General features: G+C 49.4%; 1 protein-coding gene across 4 annotated transcripts; it reads right to left on the bottom strand.

Moving 5' to 3' along the window:
- Positions 1 to 1,754: 1,754 nt before the first annotated feature.
- On the bottom strand, positions 1,755 to 20,349 carry CLEC19A (C-type lectin domain containing 19A). Of its 4 annotated transcripts, none has more exons than XM_085017468.1 (5): positions 20,188 to 20,349; positions 9,960 to 10,125; positions 7,139 to 7,322; positions 3,359 to 3,505; positions 1,755 to 1,953 (listed from the first exon to the last, which is right to left on the bottom strand). In XM_085017468.1, the coding sequence occupies exons 1-5, from the start codon at positions 20,273 to 20,275 to the stop codon at positions 1,948 to 1,950; spliced, it is 591 nt and encodes a 196-aa protein (XP_084873594.1). In that variant the 5' UTR covers positions 20,276 to 20,349; the 3' UTR covers positions 1,755 to 1,947. The 4 variants fall into 4 exon arrangements, with proteins under 4 accessions (XP_084873594.1, XP_084873593.1, XP_084873596.1 ...); XM_085017467.1 differs by having other exon boundaries at positions 3,359 to 3,491; XM_085017470.1 differs by having other exon boundaries at positions 7,139 to 7,232.
- Positions 20,350 to 21,476: the final 1,127 nt, after the last annotated feature.

Raw genomic sequence — 21,476 nt, 5'->3', positions numbered from 1 at the left:
TTATTATTTGTAGACTTTTAAATGATGGCCATTCGGACTGGTGTGAGGCGATAACCTCTTCGTAGTTTGGATTTGCATTTCTCTGATAATTATTGATGTTGAGAAAGTCAAGGAGCCTCTTTGGTTGCAGATAAAGAAGTTCTCGTCTCTTGTGGCAGGAGGGAGACCAGGCCCAGGACTCGGAGTGTCCAAACCTCATGGGCAGTTAAGCTCCCAACCAAGGCGGTGAATTCTGCTACAGTCAGGGTGTTTGGGACCTCGGCAGCGGGACGAGGTCATCTGGGTGGTGCGTCCAAAGATGTTTCCACCTGGGGGACTGTCATCCACAAATCTGCTAGGATCATTCATATTAAAATACCTGTTTTCAATTCTCTTGGGTATATACCCAGAAATGAAACTGCTAGGTCCATATGGTAATTCTGTGTTTAACTTTTTTTTTTTTTTTTTTTTGTCTTTTTAGGGCCGCACCCTCAGCATAGGGAAGTTCCCAGGCTAGGGGTCAAATTCAAGCTGTAGCCGCCGGCCTACACCACAGCCACAGCAACGCAGGATCCAAGCCGCATCTGTGACCTACATCACAGCTCACAGCAATGCTGGATCCTTAACCCACTGAGCAAGGCCAAGGATCGAACCTGCGTCTTTATGGATACTAGTTGGGTTCGTTACCGCTGAGCCATGATGGGAACTCCTGTGTTTAACTTTGTGAGGAAGTGCCAAACGGTTTTCCAGAATGGCCTTACCATTTTGCATCCCTACCAGCAATGTATGAGTTTGGCGATATTTTGGTTTTCCTTTGGGGAGCCACCACCGTCCTCTTTGGGTCCATATGGATCAGAGAGTATTGACTCTCACCCCTCCCTGCCCAGCCACATGCATCTAAGCAGGGTCTGGACAACCAGCACATGCCAAAAAGATTGCATCGGGAATGGGCACGTGCCCTGAGCCAGACCAGGGAGATTCAACTCTCAGTCTGGAACAACACTTGGGCTTTTCTTACTTAGACCAATAAATCCACCAGTCTTTCTTCCTTTCTTTCATTCTCTGGCTGCCTTGTGGCATAGGGGGTTCCTGGATTAGGGATCAGATCCGAGCTGCAGGTGCAACCTCCACCAGAGCTGCGGCAACACAGGATCCTTAACCCACGGTGCTAGATGGGTGATCGAACCTGCATCCCAGTGCTGCAGAGATGCCGCCGATCCCATTGTGCTACAGCAGGAACCCCAAATACACTCTCCTTTATTTATTTACTTATTGGCCATGCCTGTGGCAATGGGGATGTTCCCAGGCCAGGGATCAAACCTGAGCCAGAGCAGTGACCCAAGCCACAGCAGTGACAATGCTGGATCCTAAGGCCACCAGGGAACTTAGACCATCCTTTATTTATTAAGCCAGTTGGAGTTGGATTTCCTGTTGTTTGTGATCAAGTGATCACTCTGTATCTTAAGATTTGCTTGTTTAAAATCTCTGTCTGGGGAGTTCCCATTGCGGCTCTGCGGTTAATGAAACCGACTAGGATCCATGAGGAAGTGGGTTCGACCCCTGGCCTCACTCGATGGGTTAAGGATCTGGTGTTGCCATGAGCTGTGGTGTAGGTTGCAGATGTGGCTCAGATCTGGTGTGGCTGTGGCTGTGGCTGTGGTGTAGGCTGGCAGTTGCAGCTCTGATTCGACCCCTAGCCTGGGAACCTTCATATGCAGTGGGTGCGGCCCTAAAAAGCAAAAAGCCAAGAATAATCTCTGTCTGGGAGACTTATCTCTGTGGGTTTTACATTTATTGAGTGTTGACTTTACATTAGGTTGACTGTTGACTTTACATTAGGTGCAGATGCAAGTCGATGCTGGAGTTGGGCTTGCTCGGAGCGGGCGAGGCAGGGTCAGTGAATGGTCAGAGCCGAGACTTTGCAGACAAAGGGGAACTTTTGGCTGCAGGTGTTATCATTCCACGACCTCAGAGCTGCGGGGGGAGAAAGCAGGGAATTTGGGTGAAGGCCCATCCACCACCGTAAGAATAACCCCAGCACCCTCCAGAGTAAAAGTCCTCTCCCGGAAGCCTCGTGTCTACACTGGCATCCCCTTCTGGCTGATGCTTGATGAGGCGGCTGTCCAGCCTTACTCGCTCATAAGGTTGGTCTGGACTTGCCCCCATGGAGAGGCAGGACAAGCCTCACCCAGGGGCTTGGTCCAGCTCTGGCTCCCAGGCTCCAGGATGGCTCCCAGGAAAACAAGTCACTGTTCCATGCCTCCCTCCCCTAATCAGAAAAAGAAGCGCAAAGAGGAAATAGCAGCGGTTCGGTGATTGGATCCGGAGCAGATACAGTTTCGAACCCAGCTCTAGGTTTGCTGTGCAGCCTTGAACAAATCACTTAACTTCTCTGAGCCTCGGTTTCTTCATCTGCGATATTCATTGTTTTCCTTCTCAAGATTGGTGTGAACAGTGAGATGTTCTTTGTGATGATGGCAGGGATAGCTGAAATCACCTGCAAACCACGGCAGCTACTTTATGTCTCTTATCTGCTGTTTCCATCCCATCAACCCTGTGAGTTAAGAGCCATTAGCCCCCTTCTACAGATGAAGAATCTGAGGCACCACGAGGTTAAGGAACTTATGTTGGGCTACGTGATTCATGGGTGGTGGAGCTGGGCTTCAGACAAGGGGGTTCAACGCCAGGGTCCAGCTCATGCTCCTATGATGGTATCAACCTTACTTCCTTTAACGCTCTGAACAGCCCCGTGGGGAGGAACGATGATTAAATCCATTTTACAGAAGAGGAAACAGAATCGCAGAGACCATCAGTAATTGCCTGCAAGGACAGGGACGTAGGAAGCAACAGGGCCAGGAAGCAACCCTGCTGGGGGTACTCTTCACTACTACACCTGCGTATTCCTCCAGGCTGATATTTGTGCTAATATCCAGGAGTTCCAGCCACCTTTTGCGGGTTGCATGAGCTGACATAAAAGCACCATCCTTTGCCTGGTCTCTATACGTGGTTGCTTCTGCCTCTAAGGTCTTTTTTTTTTTTTTTTGGCTGGACCGATGGCAAATGCAAGTTCCTTGGCGAGGGATCCAACCTGCACCTTAGCAGCAACCCTAGATGCTGCAGAGACAACTCCAGATCCTTAACCCGATGCACCACAGCTGGAAATTCACCTCTAATGTCTCCCCCTGCCAAATCAGTTTGCATGTCAACACGCACCACTAAATATTGTTTAAAACACATCCATCACAGAGAGGGGCCATGTCCCTAAGACCCCCAAGTGACCTCAGGTCTCTCTCTAAGGTCTTGATAATTCACAGTGTCCCAGCCATTCCTCGTGCCTCCCCAGCACCCCTACCAGAGCCCTGGTCTCAGGAGCACCCACCACTGGAGGGCCGGTACCATATCTGCACGCAATCTTCCTCTTCTGGGTCTGCGTGGACACCGTCGTCTGGCTGATTCCCATCCCAGTAGCTGTAGTCATAGGATGAGCCGTCTGTCCATTCAAACTGCCCTTCCTGAGGGGTTTTGCCTCCGGAGGCAAGAAACGAAGCCAAGGAGAGAAAGATCAGGCATGCAAGCCAGCTCCAGCTGGGGTAACATACTAACACCTCCGTATCTAACAGTGCAGAAGCCTCTGCTTTTATCTGATATACTTTATTTTGTTGTCTTTTTAGGGCTGCACCCACGGCACATGGAAACTCCCAGGCTAGGGGTTGAATTGGCGCTGTAGCTGCTGGCCTACCTCACAGCCACAGCCACATAGGATCCAAGCTATGTTTGCAACCTATACCACAGCTCCCAGCAACGTCAGATCCTTGACCCACTGAGGGAGGCCAGGGATCAAACCCACATCCTCATGGTTGCTAGTAGAGTACTTTACTGCTGAGCCGCAACGGGAACTCCCTATCTGATATACTTTTATTACCACCATTACTGAGACCCATCAGATCCCTGCGGGGCCCTCGCAGGCACAAAAGCCCTTCCTTGTCTCCTGCCTCTTGTTTGTAGAAAAGCTGTAGCCTCCCAGACCTTCCCTGAGTCACAAAAGAACAACCTCAAGCAGTTAAGGATTAGGACAGTAGAGTCATGGAATCTTTAGTCCCCCCTGAAGGACTTAGATAACAGCGGCCAATGTCCTGAGTAGTTTTGCAGATATTAGACTGCCACCAGAGAAAAAGCTGATTGCATGATGACAGGACTGCATCCATGACATAAGCTGCTCCATCTTGAGCCATTCTGAATCTGTGGCCAGCACAGTTCCAAGAACTGGCCTCAAGGAAATTGGAACAAACCAGCCTTGGAGTTGAAGATTAACTGTGCTTAAAACAATCAAGACAGGAGTTCCTGTCATGGCTCAGTTAATGAATCTGACTAGTATCCATGAAGATGCAGGTTCGATCCCTGGCCTTACTCAGTGGGTTAAGGATCTAGCATTGTCATGAGCTGTTGTGTAGGTCACAGACATGGCTCGGATCCCGTGTTGCTGTGGCTGTGGCATAGGCCAGCAGCTGTAGCTCCCATTTGACCGTTAGCCTAGGAAACTCCATATGCCACGGGTGTGCCCTAAAAGCAAAAAAGCAAAAACAAAAAACAAACAAACAAAAAAAAACCCTAAAAACAAACCAATCAAGATGATGCTGATCAGATGACTGTATGATCAGTTTCAAGATGACTGTCAGAGCTGACTGTGCTGTTTGGCTCTTGGCCCCTCCGCCTGCACATCCCTGGAACTCCTCTGTATTTTTAATTTTCATTTTGGCTCACCCATGGGATATGGAAGTTCCGGGGCCAAGGATCGAATCCAAGCCACAGTTGAGACCTAAGCCACCGTTGCAGCAATGCGGGGTCTCCTGCGCCACGGGGGGAACTTCCTGAAACGCCCCTTAAAAACCTTTGTCCCTGGCAACTGGGAGGTAGTTTGGGGACATTTATCTGCCATCTCCCCAGGTTGCTGGCTTTCGGAATACAGCATCTTTCTTGTTCCACCAATGCTTGTCTCTCGAACACTGACTTTTGAGGACAAGCAGCCGAATCTGTGTGGTTCCAGCTCTGGCCAATGATATCAGTAGCTGCCGATCGTGGGGGTTTATGTACTGCTGTGTTTTACTCATTTGCATCCTCACCGTCCTGCAAGGCAGGCAGCCTCATCCCCATTTTACAGATGAGAAAACTGGGACTCAGATTATTCTCCCCAGACTCACACAGCTAATAAAGCACAGGTGCTGGGAGTTCCCATGTGGCTCAGTGGGTTAAGGATCTGGCATGGTCACTGCTGTGACTTGGGTCGCTGCTGTGGTGTGGGTTTGATTCCTGGCCCAGGAGCTTCCACATGCTGTGGGCACAGCCAAAAAATACATAAATAAATGAATAAAGCATACGTGCTGGATTCAAACCTAAGTCTATTTGGGAGCTCATGCCATGGCTCAGTAGGTTACAAACCTGACTAGTATCCATGAGGACGAGGGTTCGATCCCTGGCCTCCCTCAGTGGGTTCAGGATCTGGCATTGCCGTGAGCTGTGGTGTAGGTTGCTGACACGGCTCAGATCCCGAGTTGCTGTGGCTGTGGTGTAGGCCAGCAGCAACAGCTCCGATTAGACCCCTAGCCTGAGAACCTCCATGTGCTGCGGGTGCTACCCTAAAAGACAAAAAGACCAAAAAAACAAAAACAAAAACTAAAATAAAATGTAGCTAGTATCTCCCTCAGAGAATTACTGAGAGGGTTGAATGGATTTGAAGCATATAAAAGACTTAGCTAGTACCTGGCATGTAGTGCTTAGTCCCAAGGAGAAAAAAATTTTAAATGTATAACATTTTACTGTATTGTTTATTATTATTATTCTTAGGTCTTGTAATACATAGAGTTAATCCTTAACTCTATTTAAATATAATCATATAGAACTTCCCATTGTGGCTCAGGAGTGACAAATTCAACTAGGATCCATGAAGACATAGGTTCAATCCCTGGCCTCGCTCAGAGGGTTAAGGATCCAGCACTGCCGTGAGCTGTGATGTAGGTTGCAGATATGGCCTGGATCCCGAGTTGCTGTGGCTGTGGCTATGGTGTAGGCCAGTAGCTGTAGCTCCCATTCCATTCCTAGCCTAGGAACTTCCATATGCCTCGGGTACGGCCTGAAAAAGACAAATAAAACAAAACTGTATATATATATATATATATATATATATAAAATCATACAGAGAACTCATCCCAGTATTCTGTGATAATCTATGCAGGGAAAAAATCTGAGCAAGAATGGGTATGCATTTATGTCTGACTGGGTCACATTGTTGTACAGCAGAAATTATCACGATCTTATAAATTAATTATATTTCAATAAAACTTAAAAAGACATAATCCTAAACCAATTTTAAAGTTACTATTTTAATTGAACATTTTGGTTTTGCTGGGTTTTTCTTGGTCTCTCTCGAGGTATGTGGAAGTTTCCGGGCCAAGGACTGAACCCATGCCACAGCAGTGACAACACTGAATCTTTAACCGCTAGGCCACCAGGTAACTGTGGACTTTTTTTTTAGGGCTGCACCTGTGGCATATGGAAGTGCCCAGGCTAGGGGCTGAATCAGAGTTGCAGCTGCCAGCCTACACCACAGCCACAGCCACCAGCAAGATGGGATCCTTAACCCACTGAGTAAGGCCAGGAATTGAACCCACCACCTCATGGATACTAGTCAGGTGTGTAACCTGCTGAGTCACATGGGAATACTGATTTTTTTTTTTTTTTTGTCTTTTTGCCTTTTCTAGGGCCGCACCTGTGGCATATGGAGATTCCCAGGTTAGGGGTCTAATTGGAGCTATAGCTGCTGGCCTACGCCAGAGCAACAGCAACGTGGGATCCGAGCCGCATCTTCGACCTGCACCACAGCTCATGGCAACACCGGATCCTTAACCCACTGAGCAAGGCCAGGGATGGAACCCGCAACCTCATGGTTCCTAGTCGTATTTGTTAACCACTGTGCCACCAAGGGAACTCTTGGACAAAAGTTGGGGCAATGCCAGATCCTTAACCCACTGTGCCTGGCTGGGGATTGAACCTGCATCCCAGTGCTCCAGAGACCCCGCCAATCCCATTGAGCCACAGCAGGCACTCCCCAAGTGGAATCTTGACAAGGGCTTCCCAGAGGGCCTGCTGGCCGCTGCTTCCTCACCTGCCTGTGGTCGTGAAGCCCTGTCCAGATGTCAGCTGGGATCCCGGGCACACAGCTGTTCACGAGGTCGTACACAAAGACATTCTCCTCCCAGCTGCAAAGGCAAGAAACCCTGTGGCATGTTACTCGTTGCCTCTTAGCATTGGATGGAGTTGAAAGTTGAAAGCAGTCCTTGGCTGCCCTCCTGGACCAAAATAAACAGAGGATGCGATGCAATCCTGCTTTTTCTTTTTCCTTTTTAACTCGGACACCCCTAGGGGCTGTCCTTTTAGGGGCATCTCTGGATTTGGTCCACACCAGCACAAAGCAGGATTCAGCACTCTTACTCATCCTAGAAATTCGAATCCAGGGAGTTCCCATCGTGGCGCAGTGGAAATGAATCTGACTAGCATCTATGAAGATGGAGGTTCCATCCCTGGCCTCAATCTGTGAGTTAAGGATCCGGCGTTGCCGTGAGCTGTGGTGTAGGTCGCAGATGTGGCTTGGATCCCGCATTGCTGCGGCTGTGGTGTAGGCCGGCAGCTGCAGCTCTGATTTGACCCCTGGCCTGGGAACCTCCATATGCTGCAGGTGCAGCAACCCTCCCCCCCAAAAAAAATTTGAATCCACTTCAAAAACACTAGAAAACAAGGTGGATTATACTCGAGAGACAAAGAAAGGAGTGGACATGGCAGCGCGCACACCAAAGAAGGAACATTTCTTTGGGGTGTTTTTGTTCTTCCTCAAAAGCCCTCCTTACACTGCCCATTCCCTCCTTATCTCCCTCGTGCCTCTTTCTTTCTCAAAGAACTTCTTCAAACTCTTTGGTCTTGCTGGCAAATTCATCTCGAGGTTTGAACTTGTATAGTTGACCCAGCAAGACCCAAGTCCTGCAGTGAACTGTCCATCTTCCTCAGCAGGTGTCTTGGTCCATTCAGGTGGCGACAACAAAATACCACAGACTGGGTGGCTTATGAGCTATTGGAAGTTATTTTTTTACTATGCCGGAGGCTGGAAAGTAAGCGCAAGATCAGGGCGCCAGCCTGGTTGGGTGAGTCTTCTGGGGGCAGACTTCTTGTTGTGCCCTTGCATGGCAGAGGGGGCAAGGGCACTCTGTGGGGCCTCTTTTATGAATCCCGTTCATGAGAGCTTCTCCTTCAGGGGTAATAAGCATCTTCCAAAGCCCCCCGCCCCACCCCTATCTAATACTATCGCTTTGGGCATTAGGATTTCATGTTGAAATCATATGAATCTTGGGGGGGGGCAGGCACAAACATTCAAACCACAGGGGGGTTGCCAAGGGGGAGGAAGTGAGATGGGCAGAGAGTTTGGGGTTGGTGGATGCAAACTGTTACATTTAGATTGGATTAGCAATGACGTTCTGCTGTATAGCACAGGGAACTATATCCACTCTCTTGGGATAGAACATGATGGAAGATAATATGAGACAAAGAATATGCGTGTGTGTGTGAGACTAGATTACTATGCTGTACAGAAAAACTGACACAACATTGTAAATCAATTGTACTTTAATAATAATAAAAAAGAACCAATTATCACTCTAAATGCAAGTATCTGAGGTTCTTGAGGGATGAAGCAGGACTGTGACTTTGTAGCTGGGTAGCAGTGGAACACGTCACACCTGACTTCAAAGAACCCACAAATCGGTAAGGAAATCAGATGTGAACAGGTCCCTAAAGGGGTGAAGACAGAGCTCCTGGCGAGGTGGGTGGTAGGTACAGTCAGGTGCCATGGAGTCAGGGTGATTTCAGTGGAGAGATGTTAGAGCTGAGTCTGTAAGGTTAAGGAGGCACCTACCTGGAGGAAAAGGCAGGGATGGGAGTTCCCAGGAGAGGGAACAGAATGTGCAAAGGGATTCAGGAATAAATGGGCTGGACCACTTTGGAGAACTTCAAGATGGGCAGTGTGGCTGTGCGGAAAGATGCCTTGGTGGGTGGGCTATGGAGTTCAATTGCTCAGGTTCAAATCCCAGCTCCATCACTTTATAGCTGTGTCACTTTGAGCAAGTTACTAACCTTCTTGGAACCTCAGGCTCTGTGTCTGTGAAATGAGGATACCTACCTAATATGATCTGAAGGGATTTTGGGTTTGGGGGTTTTTTAGGGGGAGGGTTTTTTGGCCACTCTGTGGCATATGGAGTTCCCAGTCCAGGGGTCAGATCTGAGCCCTGGATCCTTTAACTGACTGTGCTGGGAGTGGATCGAACCTGCTTTCTGGTGCTTCAGAGACACTGCCAGTCCTGTTAGGTCACAGTGGGAATTCCGGAGGGTGTTTTAACATGATGTCGCTTATAAACTATTAGCAAATAAAGGTCAGTTGTCATGCCTTATATTATGTTCATTATATGCATATTGTTTGAGTTGTATCACAGGGTCAACCCCCCCCTGTGACACAGAGCAGGGCACAGCACAAGATCGGCACTTACAAAGAGGGACCTTCCAACTTGCTGAGGGCTACTCTTGTTAAATGCTTTGCCCTCTATGGCCAAGGCCAATTTCAGTGAGAAATTGGGCTGGATAAAAGCTGCAATTACCAAAAAGAAAGGCCAATGAGAAAGACCGTTCTCAGGAGTGCCCGTTGTGGCGCAGTGGAAACGAATCCGACTCATATCCATGAGGGTGCGGGTTTGATCCCTGGCCTCGCTCAGGGGGTTAAGGATCTGGTGTTGCTGTGGCTGTGGCGCAGGCCTGCAGCTGTAGCTCTGATTTGACCCTTAGCCTGGGAACCTCTATATGCCGCAGGCTTGGCCCTAAAAAGCAAGAAAAGAAAAAAAAGAAAAACAGTTCTCCACACCTCTTTCCAAAGAGGGTGCCTCACTCACCTGTGGATGGAGGCCAGTTTGGCGGACTTCCTGCCGATGGAGAATTCAGAACAGTAGAAATCAGCCTCGGCCCACGTCTTATTGAGAGGGAAAAATCTATAGCAGTGGCCTTTGAACTCCATCCAGAACAGTGGGCACAGGGAGGCCTGAGGCAGCTCTGGCACAGCTGGGGGCAGAGAGAAAACAGACTGGGAAGAAGGTTGGGGGTGCCAACATTGATTCTCCAGCTTATGACGGCTTTTCAAGAATGAAAAGTCAAAAGGGTCCCATTTGCATACCTAAAACTTACCAAATAATAAAAGGAATATGTGCTCATTAGAGATTCCTTGGCAAATGTTGATGTCTTTTTCTTTTCTTTTCTTGTTTCTTTTTCTCTTCTCTTCTTTTGTTTTTTAGGGCCTCACCTGTGGCCTATGGAGGTTCCCAGGCTAGGGGTCAAATCGGAGCTACAGCTGCCAGCCTATACCACAGCCACAGCAACACCAGATCCAAGCCTTATCTGCGACCTACACCACAGCTACATCAATGCTGGATCCTTAATCCACTGAGTAAGGCCAGGGATCGAGCCCACATCCTCTGGATACTAGTCAGATTCGTTTCCACTGCGCCACAACAAGAGTTCTTGGTGTCTTTTTCTTCATGTCATGTTGAATGCAATGATTAAAAAAAAAAAAAATGCATGTGGGATTATATTGACCCATACACCCTGTCAGTATCCTGATTTCTGATAATTAGCATATAAGCATTCCCCCCCAGTCATCATACATTTTTGTAAACAGTGGTTCAAACAGCTCTTGAATACTCCCCTGAGTGGCCCCCCTAGAGTTTATTTAATCATCCCCCTATTTGGGGATAATTAGATTGTTTCCTCCTTTTTAAAAAAAACAATTACAAATAACCCTGAGAAGAACAGCCTGCATAAAGCCTTTGTAGCATTTCTGATGATTTTCTAGGGAGAGATTTTTAAGGCTTTGATACAATTTACTAAATTGCCTCCTGAAAGCAATTTATACTCCCACGGTAACGTCTGAGAGTGCCCAACGCACGGCGCCCTTGCCCACGCTGGTGTTATCACTTTAATGGCAATCCTTGCAAATTTTATAAGCAAAAAAAAAAATGGCATCTTGTTTCCATCTGCAATTCTCGGCTCTCTGGCGAAGGCGGCTATTTCCCCCCATGTTTATTGACAAACTGCAGCCACGACTGTATCTTTAGCCCAGGAACCTAATGCGGTTCAGGATTTGTTCTGAGTTCTGAAAAGGGACAAACAAAAAACTCATGTTTGAGACAGTAAATTTCTCGGAGGCCTCAGTCCCTCTGGAGGCCTCTGAGCACATGTTTGTTTTTATGTTTTGTTTTTGGGAAAGCTATTCGAGATAATGGATGGGGGGCTGGGGGGAGAAAGGCGAGCTGAGATCCTGCCTGGAACTTGGTTGGGTGGCTCATCTGTGAGGACAGGCACCAGGCAGTGGTGCCATTTGTCAGACTGGAGTCCAGAAGCCTGGGTCCCAGCTCCAGCTCTGCACCTGACATACCACCTGCTGTTGGCACATTCCTGTCTTTCTCGGCTTCAGGACTGGGTCCTTTTTGTGGCACCCATTGCTGTGATATCTTTACCTTCAAAGCCATTCTCATAGCTGGCTGAGCTCATACATAAAGAAGTGGTGGACCATTTTTTTTTTTTTTTCTTTTTTGGACATCTCACCGCCTATGGAGTCCCCAGGCCAGGGATCCGATCTGAGCCGCAGTTGTGACCTACGCCACAGCTGTGACAATGCCGAAGCCTTTACCCCACTTCACCAGCCAAGGGATCGAACCTGCGTTCTGGTGCTGCAGAGATGCGGCTGATCCCGTTGCACCACAGTAGGAACTCCAGCGACTCACCTTTATGGAGCATTTACAATGTGCTGAGCAGGTAGAGGAACATCGAGGCTTACATAGGCTAAGTGACTTGCCCAAGGTCATCCTGCTGGTAAGGGCCAGAGTAGGGATTTGCATCCAGGCCTCCTGACGCCATGGTCTTTGATCTTAAAATCCACATGATGCTTCATCACGGGAAACCAATAGGGCCAAGAATGGTTAACCACATGCCTTCCTCATCAGGTTGCTAGGCTGACTAGTTGGGTCAAATAAATGTGCTGAGTGAGTGGCACATTTACAGCACAGGAAAGATCATTAACGATTAGCTCAGGGTTTCATAATCAAGCTTCATGGGCTTTAGGGATCCAGCGAATCCTCCAAAATTAAATGCAAATTAAAAGTTTGTATGTATAGGGGAAGAGGGGGAGGGATAAATTAGGAGTCTGGGATTAACAGATACACTACTACGTATAAAAGAGATAAACAACAAGAACCCACTGTCTAGCACACGGAACTATAGTCAGTATCTTGTAATAACCTACAATGAAAAAGACTATGTATACATACGTGTGTGTGTTACTGAATCACGTTGCTGTATACCTGAAACTAACACAACATTGAAAATCAATGATACCTCAATAAAAGAAAAACATTTTTTTTTCATTTTAGAGCTGAACCGGCGACACATGGAAGTTCCCGGCTGGGGGATGAACTGGAGCTGCAGCTGCTGCCCTATGCCACAGCCACGCCAGAGCTGCATTTGTGACCCACACCGCAGCTTGAGCAATGCGGGATCTTTAACCCAATGAGGAAGGCCAGGGATTGAACCTGAATGAATCCCCGTGGATACTAGTCAGCTTCTTAACAGGCTGAGCCACAACGGGAACTCCAATAAAAATTTTTTTTCAGTTTGTATGCAGGTATACGCTCATGCGTGTACCGCTGTGAACTTTTCAGGGAAGGAAAGGGACAGCTTCTTTAATCAATAGAGTTATGCTAAGCAGGCAGCTTCTAGCCATGCTTCCCTGTCCCTGACCACAGCCTTTGGGCTTTCCTGTTTGAGCAGAACCAGCCCTTCGCCCACCCTCAGGCAGCTGCCCTTGTCAGTCCTGCCTTGTCTCACTTCTCCCCATTAGTCCTGGCCAACTGTCTCTCTTTCTTTTCTTTTTTTGTCTTTTTAGGACTGTACCTGCAGCCCTTAATTGGAGCCATAGCTGCCAGCCTATACCATAGCAACAGCAATGCCAGATCCAAGCCTCATCTGCAACCTACACCATAGCTCACAGCAACGCTGGATCCTTAACCCACTGGGCGAGGCCAGGGATCAAACCTGCGTCCTCATGGATGCTAGTTGGGCTTCCTACCTCTGAGCCGCAATGGAAACTCCCCTAATGCTGTGTTTAAAGGTAACGGTACAGAGTTCACTAAGGGATGTTGCAAAAGGGAAGTCTTGCTTTTCCTCCCAGAGTTTGGGATGAAGTAGACAAACTTTGTCCTGTCTCTGGGAGGATTTACCCCTCCTCAGCCAGTGTATCCCTTCCCAAAAAGTCAACTCTCCATGGTTCTCAGCTCCAGGAAAGGGTCCCAGTTGCAATTTCCTGCTTCAAAGGGCTGTGACGCCACTTCCCCCCTGTGAGGATGCGAAGTTGGAGCCTCTCTGTATTAGGGAGGCTGACACGCACCTAGGGCACTGCTGCGCATGTGCCCACAGCCTTGGTTTCCATCTATGTCTTTTTTTCTGGCCCCTGGGCACCCTCCTCACTTTCTTGGAAGCCCAGCTTAATTTTCAAAGGATGTTTGCAAAAGTTTATCTGCATTTCTGGTTGTCTATAGGGGAGCCATTTTCTGTTTTCTAATGTACCATAAGGTCTGATCTGGAAGTTTCTACCTTCATGGTCTTCTTTCTTTTCCTTCACTTAAAAAATTAATAAAATTTTGATTTTGGAATAGATTTAGATTTACAGAAAAGTTGTACAATTAGGATACAGAGTCCTTGAATGCCCTCCATCCAGTTTCCCATACTGCAGCCATCCCACATTTCCATGGTATATTTGTCACAACCAAGAAATTACTATTGGGTATGTGCTCTTTGCTGAACTACAGGCTTTATTCAGATTTCATCGGTCTTTTCTTTTCTTCTTTCTGTTCTTTTTTGGCCACACCTACGGCATATGGAAATTCCTGGGCCTAGGATTGAGTCTGAGCTATAGCTGCAACCTACACGCAATGCCGAATACTTAAGCCACTGTGCCTGGCTGGGGATCAAACCTGTACCGAGCAGAGACAAGTCTGGATCATTAACCTACTATGCCACAGCGGGAACTCCCATCCAATCAATGTTTAAGTGTTGTCTCTTCCATCTTCCAGCACCTCTCCAATTCCTTTCTCATTCATTCTTTCTTCCCCCCCTTCTTTCCTTTTTCCTTCCTTCCCCCTTTCTTTCTTCCTTTCCTCCCTCCTTCTCTCTCTGTCTCTCTCTCCGTCTGTGTCCCTCTCACTATCTTTCTTTCCCTGATGTCCCTCATGAAGAACTTCTCAACTGCCTCTTAGCTGTTCTTCCTGCCTCATCTTACCAAATCCACAGGGATCCTTCCAACACCCTGATCTCGTCTCACGGAAGCCCCCCAGGAACGGGGGAGGGGAATGGGGCTCCTGCCTGCCCCTGCAGCTCATCCCTGGTCACGCACAACGTGCTCCAGATTGGCTTCAGCTCTTGGCATTTCTCAAACGTGGGTCCAAGTCTTTGCAGATACTTCTCTCAGCCTGCCTTTGGCCAATTCGGGTTTGTTCTTTGAGCCTCAGCCGTGTGGTAGCTCCTCAGGGAAGATGAGGTGGCAGCCTCTCTAAGTTCTCCTAGAGCCCCTGTACCCGCCTTCCACACGTCCCCGAGAATTCTGGTTCAGTCTGGCCGCCCCCAGCTCAGTGTTCCGCTGTGATCATCCCTCCCCTCAGTGGCTGACACACAGTAGGTGTGCAACGACTACTTTTGAATGGCTAAGCACATACTAGGGAATCACACACTGCTTCTTTGGATCAACTGCCTCCCTTTGGGCAGAAGAGTGTGCACCACCCATGTGTCCTGATGCCTCTAAGTTGCTGGACCTTGGTTCCAGGATGGCATGCCTGGACTTAACTTTTTTTTTCCCTTTTTATGGCCATACCTGTGGAAGTTCAAGCTAGAGGTCGAATAGGAGCTATAGCTGAGGCCTACACCACCGCCACAGCAATGCCAGATCCAAGCTGCATCTGCAACCTATGTTGCAGCTTGCACCAACGCCGGATCCTTAACCCACTGCGCAAGGCCAGAATGATTGAACCTGCATCTTCATGGATACGAGTCAGGATCTTAACCCGTTGCACCACAACGGGAACTCTGCCTGGTCTTTTCCAACTGAGCCCGGAGGGCAGGTGACTCACCCTGATTTTCCTGATTATTTAGCACGACTGCCCTGAGGCGCAGCATCGGCACCCCCAGGAGCTCGTTAGCAATGGAGAGTCTGAGCGCCCCTCTCCTGCCCCCCACCCCCTGCCTCCCTTCCCGGTCCTGCGGTTTTTCTCCGCTGAGCAAGTGGTGGTGATGGATGCCTGGGGTGAAGCACACCAGAAAATGGGGCTGTGACAGGTCACTGCTCAATTACTCCCCTTTCCACCTGAGCAGGCAAAGGCCTTTAATTGGGAGAAAATGGGAGGCCAAAAAGGAGCCACGGGCTTGTGCTGGGATGATAATGAAGTCAATACAGGGTGTTGCCCCAGGAGCCCCTAAAAGTGGCACATAACCCAGATCTGGAGATGCCGAGGCTTCCTAGAGCAGGTGATGTGAGACAACTCCCCTCCTTCCCCACTGAGACCTGAAGGATGAGGAAGAATCAGAGAAGGAGTGTCCTCGGTGGAGGGCACAGCATGTACAAAGATCCAGAGGTGAGAAAGAGAGGGAGCATTTGGAGAATTGCAAATGGCTCAGCCTGGCTGGGAGCTGGAGAGGGAGAGGAGGCTGGAGGTGACAGGGGAGGGGAGGGACAGGGGAAGGGGCAGGGCAGGATGCACAGAGGAGCGCGTTGCTCTGGAAACCAGGAGGCCCAGCTACATGGTCTTCTAGTTCAATGAGCAGCACCAAAGGTCCCCAAGATCTCCCAGCTGGGGTGGGAGTCAAAGCCTGTGGCAGCTTTGGGCTTGTTAAGGAAAGAGGACTTATCAGCAGAGTTCAGGGCTCATTTTTTTTTTTTTTTTCCTCTCTCTCTTTTTAAAAGAATAAATTGTCACCTTCCCACTCCATCTGGCTGCTCGATCCCCTGGCCCCAATCCAGCCACCCACAAATGCACGAGCACTATCCTGCCGCCTCCTGCCCAGATCAGCCTTGGGAGCCAGCCGGGAAAAGAGGAGGGGGTGCCACATTTTCCCTGCCCCCCACCCCACATCGCTACTGAGCCCCAGATGTCCCAGGGGGTCAGAAACATCTCCCAGTGTCCAGGAAGGTGTTCACTGCGGGGTTGCGGGGGGTTGGGGGGGTTGAGTCACCTTCATTCATTTTGCTTCCCACTGCCTCCCTGGTCCACACGTCCCTCTCCCAGACTGTCCTCCTTCCCAGGAGCCCTGGCTCTGGTGTGCAGAACCGCTGGACCCAGAATTCTCATGCCTGAGCATCAGTTCCCTTCTCTGGGTTGCTTTTGTCACTGGATGATACAGGGAAGACTGCCCTGGGTGATTTCTTAAATTGTTCACGACGGCAGCCATTCATCGGTAGTTAGTATAACCATGGGGACCAAACTGAGGGGTGGGTACCTGTATCATCCCCATTTTATAGATGCAGAAACTGAGGCTCAAAGAGATGACATCACTGGCTCCCACAGCTGGCAAAGGGTTCTGTCAGGATGAGACTCAGCTTGATGGACTTGGAAATTCCTAGGCATTACGGGACCTCCAGAAAACATCGTTTTCTGGAACTGGTTTCCTCATTTGTAAGACAAACCCCAAATGGAACAGTGTTATAAATTGAGTGTGCCCGCTCCCTCCCCAATTTGTATGTTGAAGCCCTGCCCCCTCAAGGTGATCGTATTTGGAGGTAGAACCGTCAGGAGGCAATAGAGTTAGATGATGCCATAAGGGTGGACCCCCAAGAGGTTAGTGCCCTGTGAGAAGGGAAGAGACCACGGCTCCCTTCCATGGCCATCGGCAAGCCAGGAAGAGAGCGCTCATAACAGACGGAACTGGTGGGAGTTCCCGTCGTGGCTCAGTGGTTAGCGAATCCGACTAGGGACCACGGGGGTTGCAGGTTTGATCCCTGGCCTTGCTTGGTGGGTTGAGGATCTGGCGTTGCCATGAGCTGTGATGTAGGTTGCAGATGAGGCTCAGATCCTGGGTTGTTGTGGCTCGGGCGTAGGCTGGCGGCTGCGGCTCCAATTCAACCCCTAGCCTGGGAACCTCCACATGCTGCAGGAGCGGACCTAGAAATGGCAAAAAGACAAAACAAACAAACAAACAAACAAAAACCAAAACTGAAATGGTCAACACCTTAATCTTGGAGTTCCCAGGCTTTGGAACCATGAGAAATAAATTCCCAAGCCTCCCAGTCTATTATTTTGTTCTAGTGGCCCAAGCTAAGACAAACCTAATTAAGCAAATAATTCAGTGTTTCTTCAATTATGATTTGAGGTCTGTGGCCTCAAGTGGTCTGCGCTCTGGAGGGAGGGACACACAGCATGCCTGGCAATGAGTCTTCATATCCTAAGGGACCTTGTAGATGCAGAGGGCTCTGTGACCAGGAAAGAGGGGTGGGGGATGGGCTAGACTGTCCATGGGGGTGGGGGGTACTCTAGGCTCTGGCTCTATGATCCAGGCTGGGGTGGCGGGGAGAGCTGTACTCTAGGATGTAGGGACCCCTGTTTTCCACATCTCTGTGCTCCAGCTTCAGAGCTTGGACTCTGGAGTTAGATGACTCCAGTTGGAAGCTCAACTCATTTTTTTTCTTTTTTTCCCTAGGTCTTAGGGCCACACCCATGGCATATAGAGGTTCCCAGGCTAGGGGATGAACGGGAGCTATAGCTGCCAGCCTACAGCAATGCCAGATCTGAGCCACGTTTGTGCTTACACCACAGCTCATGGCAATGCCAGATCCTTCACCCACTGAGCGAGGCCGGGGATCAAACCTGCATCCTCATGGATACTAGTCAGATTCCTTTCTGCTAAGCCACAGTGGGAACTCCCTAATAAGCCATTTTTCAAGGACTGCCTTGCATGATCTCATTGAAATTTCCCCCATACATTTGATGGACACCATTATTACCCTCACTCTCCAGGGCAGGGGACTCGAAGCTCAGAGAAAGATCCCATGGGCATAAGCTAGTGAGACAGAGGATTCTCCTGGTCTCTCCCGCCCTCACACCCAGCCTCAGGCCCTTCTCACATATGCTGGCAGAAGGGCAATATCTTGGAATACACAAATATCCTTCAAGGATATTTTGTCCAGTTTCTCGCCTGCTCACCCATTGTACAGATGAGGAAACTGAAGCACAAGAGCAGGGATGCAAAGACACTGTTAAGGACTGAATATCTGCGTGCCTCCCAAATTCCCATGTTGAAGCCCTGACCCCCAATGTCATGGTGTTTTCAGATGGGGCCTTTGGAAGATGATTAGGGTTAGATAGAGTCAAGGGAACCCCCCCTCCACTAACCCTAACCTCCCCTCCACCGTGATGGGATTAGTGCCCTTCTAAGTAGAAGAAAAGAGACCAGAGTGCCCTCTCCCCACCATGTAAGCCAGGAAGATGGCCCTCACCAGGGAACTGAATCAGACGGCATCTTGATCTTGGACTTGTAGCCTCCAGAACGCTTCCTGTTGTTGAAAATACCACCTAGCCTGTGGTATTTTGTTATAGCAGCCTGAGCTGACTCATACATTCGGAGAGTATATGCCAGAACCAGACCCACTGATGTTCGCCCAAATGAACTGACTACCCTTCATCCCCCACCACTAGGGTTGCCAGATTTTTTGTTTGTATTTTTAGGGCTGCGCTTGCAGCATATGATGGTTCCCGTCTAATCAGAGCTGCAGCTGCCACCCTATGCCAGAGCCACAGCAATGGCAGTGCTGGATCCAAGCTGCGTCTGCAACCTACACACATCACAGCTCACAGCAACGCTGTGCAAGGCCAGGGATCGAACCCACGTCCTCATGGATACTACTAGGGTTCGTTAACCTCTGGGCCATGACAGGAATTCCAGGGTTGCCAGATTTAAAAAAAATAATAATAATGCCCAGTGATATTTGAATTTCAGAAAAGCGAAAAAATCAGTTTTAGCATTAGCTATGTCCCATGCGATATTTGGGACACTAAAAATGATTTATTTATTATCTGAAGTTCACATTTACCTGGGCATCGGGTATTTAATCTGGCAATCCTATCACACCACAGTTTTAAATTCACCCCAACACTGTGACTGCCCAATACCATGGCCTTATAGGATCATATGGATGTTTCACTATTAATTTTATTTCAGTGGAGATGGAAATAGTATCTCTGCCATAGAATTATTGTGAGGATTAAGGAAATCCGTATATAAAAAGTGCTTGAAATAGCGCCGGGCACCTAGTGAGGGTATCAGTTGTTACTGATATTACTATGATGGTGAGTATTGTTACTGGAAAGAACCCTCCTGGTAAAGCTGACAGGTGAAATCCTCCACCAAGAAGAGATTAGAGGAAATTCAGGACCCTGACTATCCCAAAGTCAGCACCCCAGCCTCCCCATCGGAAAGGTGAAGAAACGGAGCACATTCGAAGCAAGCGGGACACTGGAAGGCCACACCCCCAAGGCCGATGGGTCCTAATCCCTGGGGACCCAGAAAACCCACCGAGCTGTGGACATCGCTGGGCCAGGCCGCCAGGGAGGTCAGTAAGAGGGGACAGCTGTGTCCTCCTGCATGCCCGACTCTAGTGGCATAGGAGCGGATCTGAAAGCTCCCCAGGAACACCTGTCACAGCCAAGGTGGGAGGAGGGAATCCAGATGCTGAATACCTAACAAAAATACCATCTTTGGATCTTCCTAGGGTGCCGGGAACTTTCCCCATGTTCTTGCATCTCCCTGGCACAGTAGTCCCAGAGGGTGCCGTTTGGATCACCTTTTCCCAAAGGAAGCTGAAGCTCAGAGAGGTTAACAAACTTGCTCTAGGTCACACAGCTTTTAAGATGCAAAGCTGGGATTTAAAACCAGGACTCTTTGGGTCTGGCCCTAGAACAACGACCAGGCGCTGGAGGGAGAGGAGTTGGAAGGGCTCTCAGGAAGCTCAGCTTGGATCCCCCACACTCCTGGGGTCAGCCCAGGCAGCCAGGTCTCCCTTCCACCCACTCCCAGCCCCGGCCCCACACTCACCTGGGCTGATCTTGATGTCGGTTTTCGGAAAGGCCTGTGCGGAGAGGAGGTTCAGGAGGGCTGTGACCCACAGCCCCCACTTCTGCATCCTGGGCCCTGAGAAAGCCACCCGGCCGGAGCTCGAGTCAGGATGGCTCTCCTGCCTGGAGCTCAGACCTGACTGGGTAGACCCGGGTCTCCTCCCCCCGCCCCCTCCTCCCCTCCCCCCTCCTCCCTCCCCCCCTGCACCGGCACCGCTGCAGTCAGTTCAGAGTGACAGCCCCCTTTCGGAGAACTAAGAGAAAGCCCAGCCCTGCTTCCCAGCCATCAGGTGGCCTGGGGCCTGGGCCAGCTTCCTTTGAGACTCTGTGAGATGAGACAAGGACGCTCACATCCCAGGCCAGCACAGGAGAGAAAGAATCTCTGTGCCCTCAGAGGAAACAGTACCAGAAGGCAAAAATACAGAAAATCCATCAAGAGCGTAGGTCTCCTGGGCCAAGGCCACATCACCTGTGGATGTGATTTGTTGGGTCCATGCTGTGTTTTAAATTTTCTAAAAACCTGTTGTCAGGATATCAGAGCTGGAGATTTTAAGTGTTAAGTCCAAGGAACAACCATGCGGAGCTCAGAAAGGGCGTCCCCTTCAGGCGAGGCCAGCGCACTTCGACTTAGCCTGTCCCTATCACCATTCCACCATTGCTGCTTTTCTTTCTTTTTCTTTCTTTCTTTCTTTCGCTTTCTTTCTTTCCTTCCTTCCTTCCTTCCTTCCTTCCTTCCTTCCTTTCTTTCTTTCTTTCTTTCTTTCTTTCTTTCTTTCTTTCTTTCTTTCTTTCTTTCTTTCCTTCCTTCCTTCCTTCCTTCCTTCCTTCCTTCCTTCCTTCCTTCCTTCCTTCCTTCGTCTTTTTAGGGCCACAGATGTGGGAAATAGAGGGTCCTAGGCTAAGGGTCGAATAGAACTGTAGCTGCCAGCCTACACCACAGCTACAGCAACACCAGATCCGAGCCGGGTCTGTGACCTACACCACAGCCCAAGGCAATACCGGATCCTTAACCCACTGATCGAGGCTAGGAATCGAACCCACAGCCCACAGTTCCTAATCGGATTCGTTTCCGCTGCGCCATGAAGGGAACTCCCAGTGCAAGTCTTTTCCTGGCTTTTTTCCAGATTCCCCTCCTCCTCTCCTGAAATGCTCCGTCAAGTGCCCCCACACTGTGGCTGACAGTCCCTCGAACGTGTCCCAGACACTCGCCTTCTCTCTGGAACATCCGAGCCCGTGCCCGCAAGGAATAACTTAACTCATGCCCACGCG

Source organism: Sus scrofa, chromosome 3 (genome assembly GCF_054392235.1).
Source record: "Sus scrofa isolate SSC_HxYL_T2T_F1_AM1 chromosome 3, Sscrofa_HxYL_maternal_Yorkshire_Landrace_v2.0, whole genome shotgun sequence".
In the NCBI taxonomy this organism is placed as follows: domain Eukaryota; kingdom Metazoa; phylum Chordata; class Mammalia; order Artiodactyla; family Suidae; genus Sus; species Sus scrofa.
The sequence above is the reverse complement of the archived record's forward strand: the minus strand, read 5'-3'. Positions and strand labels throughout refer to the sequence as shown.

Excerpts from the sequence above, each read along its gene's own strand:
- CLEC19A (XM_085017467.1), bottom strand. The coding sequence starts at position 20,275 with ATGCAGAAGTGGGGGCTGTGGGTCACAGCCCTCCTGAACCTCCTCTCC. Across the intron at positions 7,323-9,959 it reads AAACTGGCCTCCATCCACAG|GAGGGCAGCCAAGGACTGCT; the intron begins GTGAGTGAGGCA and ends ATTTTGGTCCAG. Across the intron at positions 3,492-7,138 it reads GGCTTCACGACCACAGGCAG|GAAGGGCAGTTTGAATGGAC; the intron begins GTGAGGAAGCAG and ends AAAACCCCTCAG.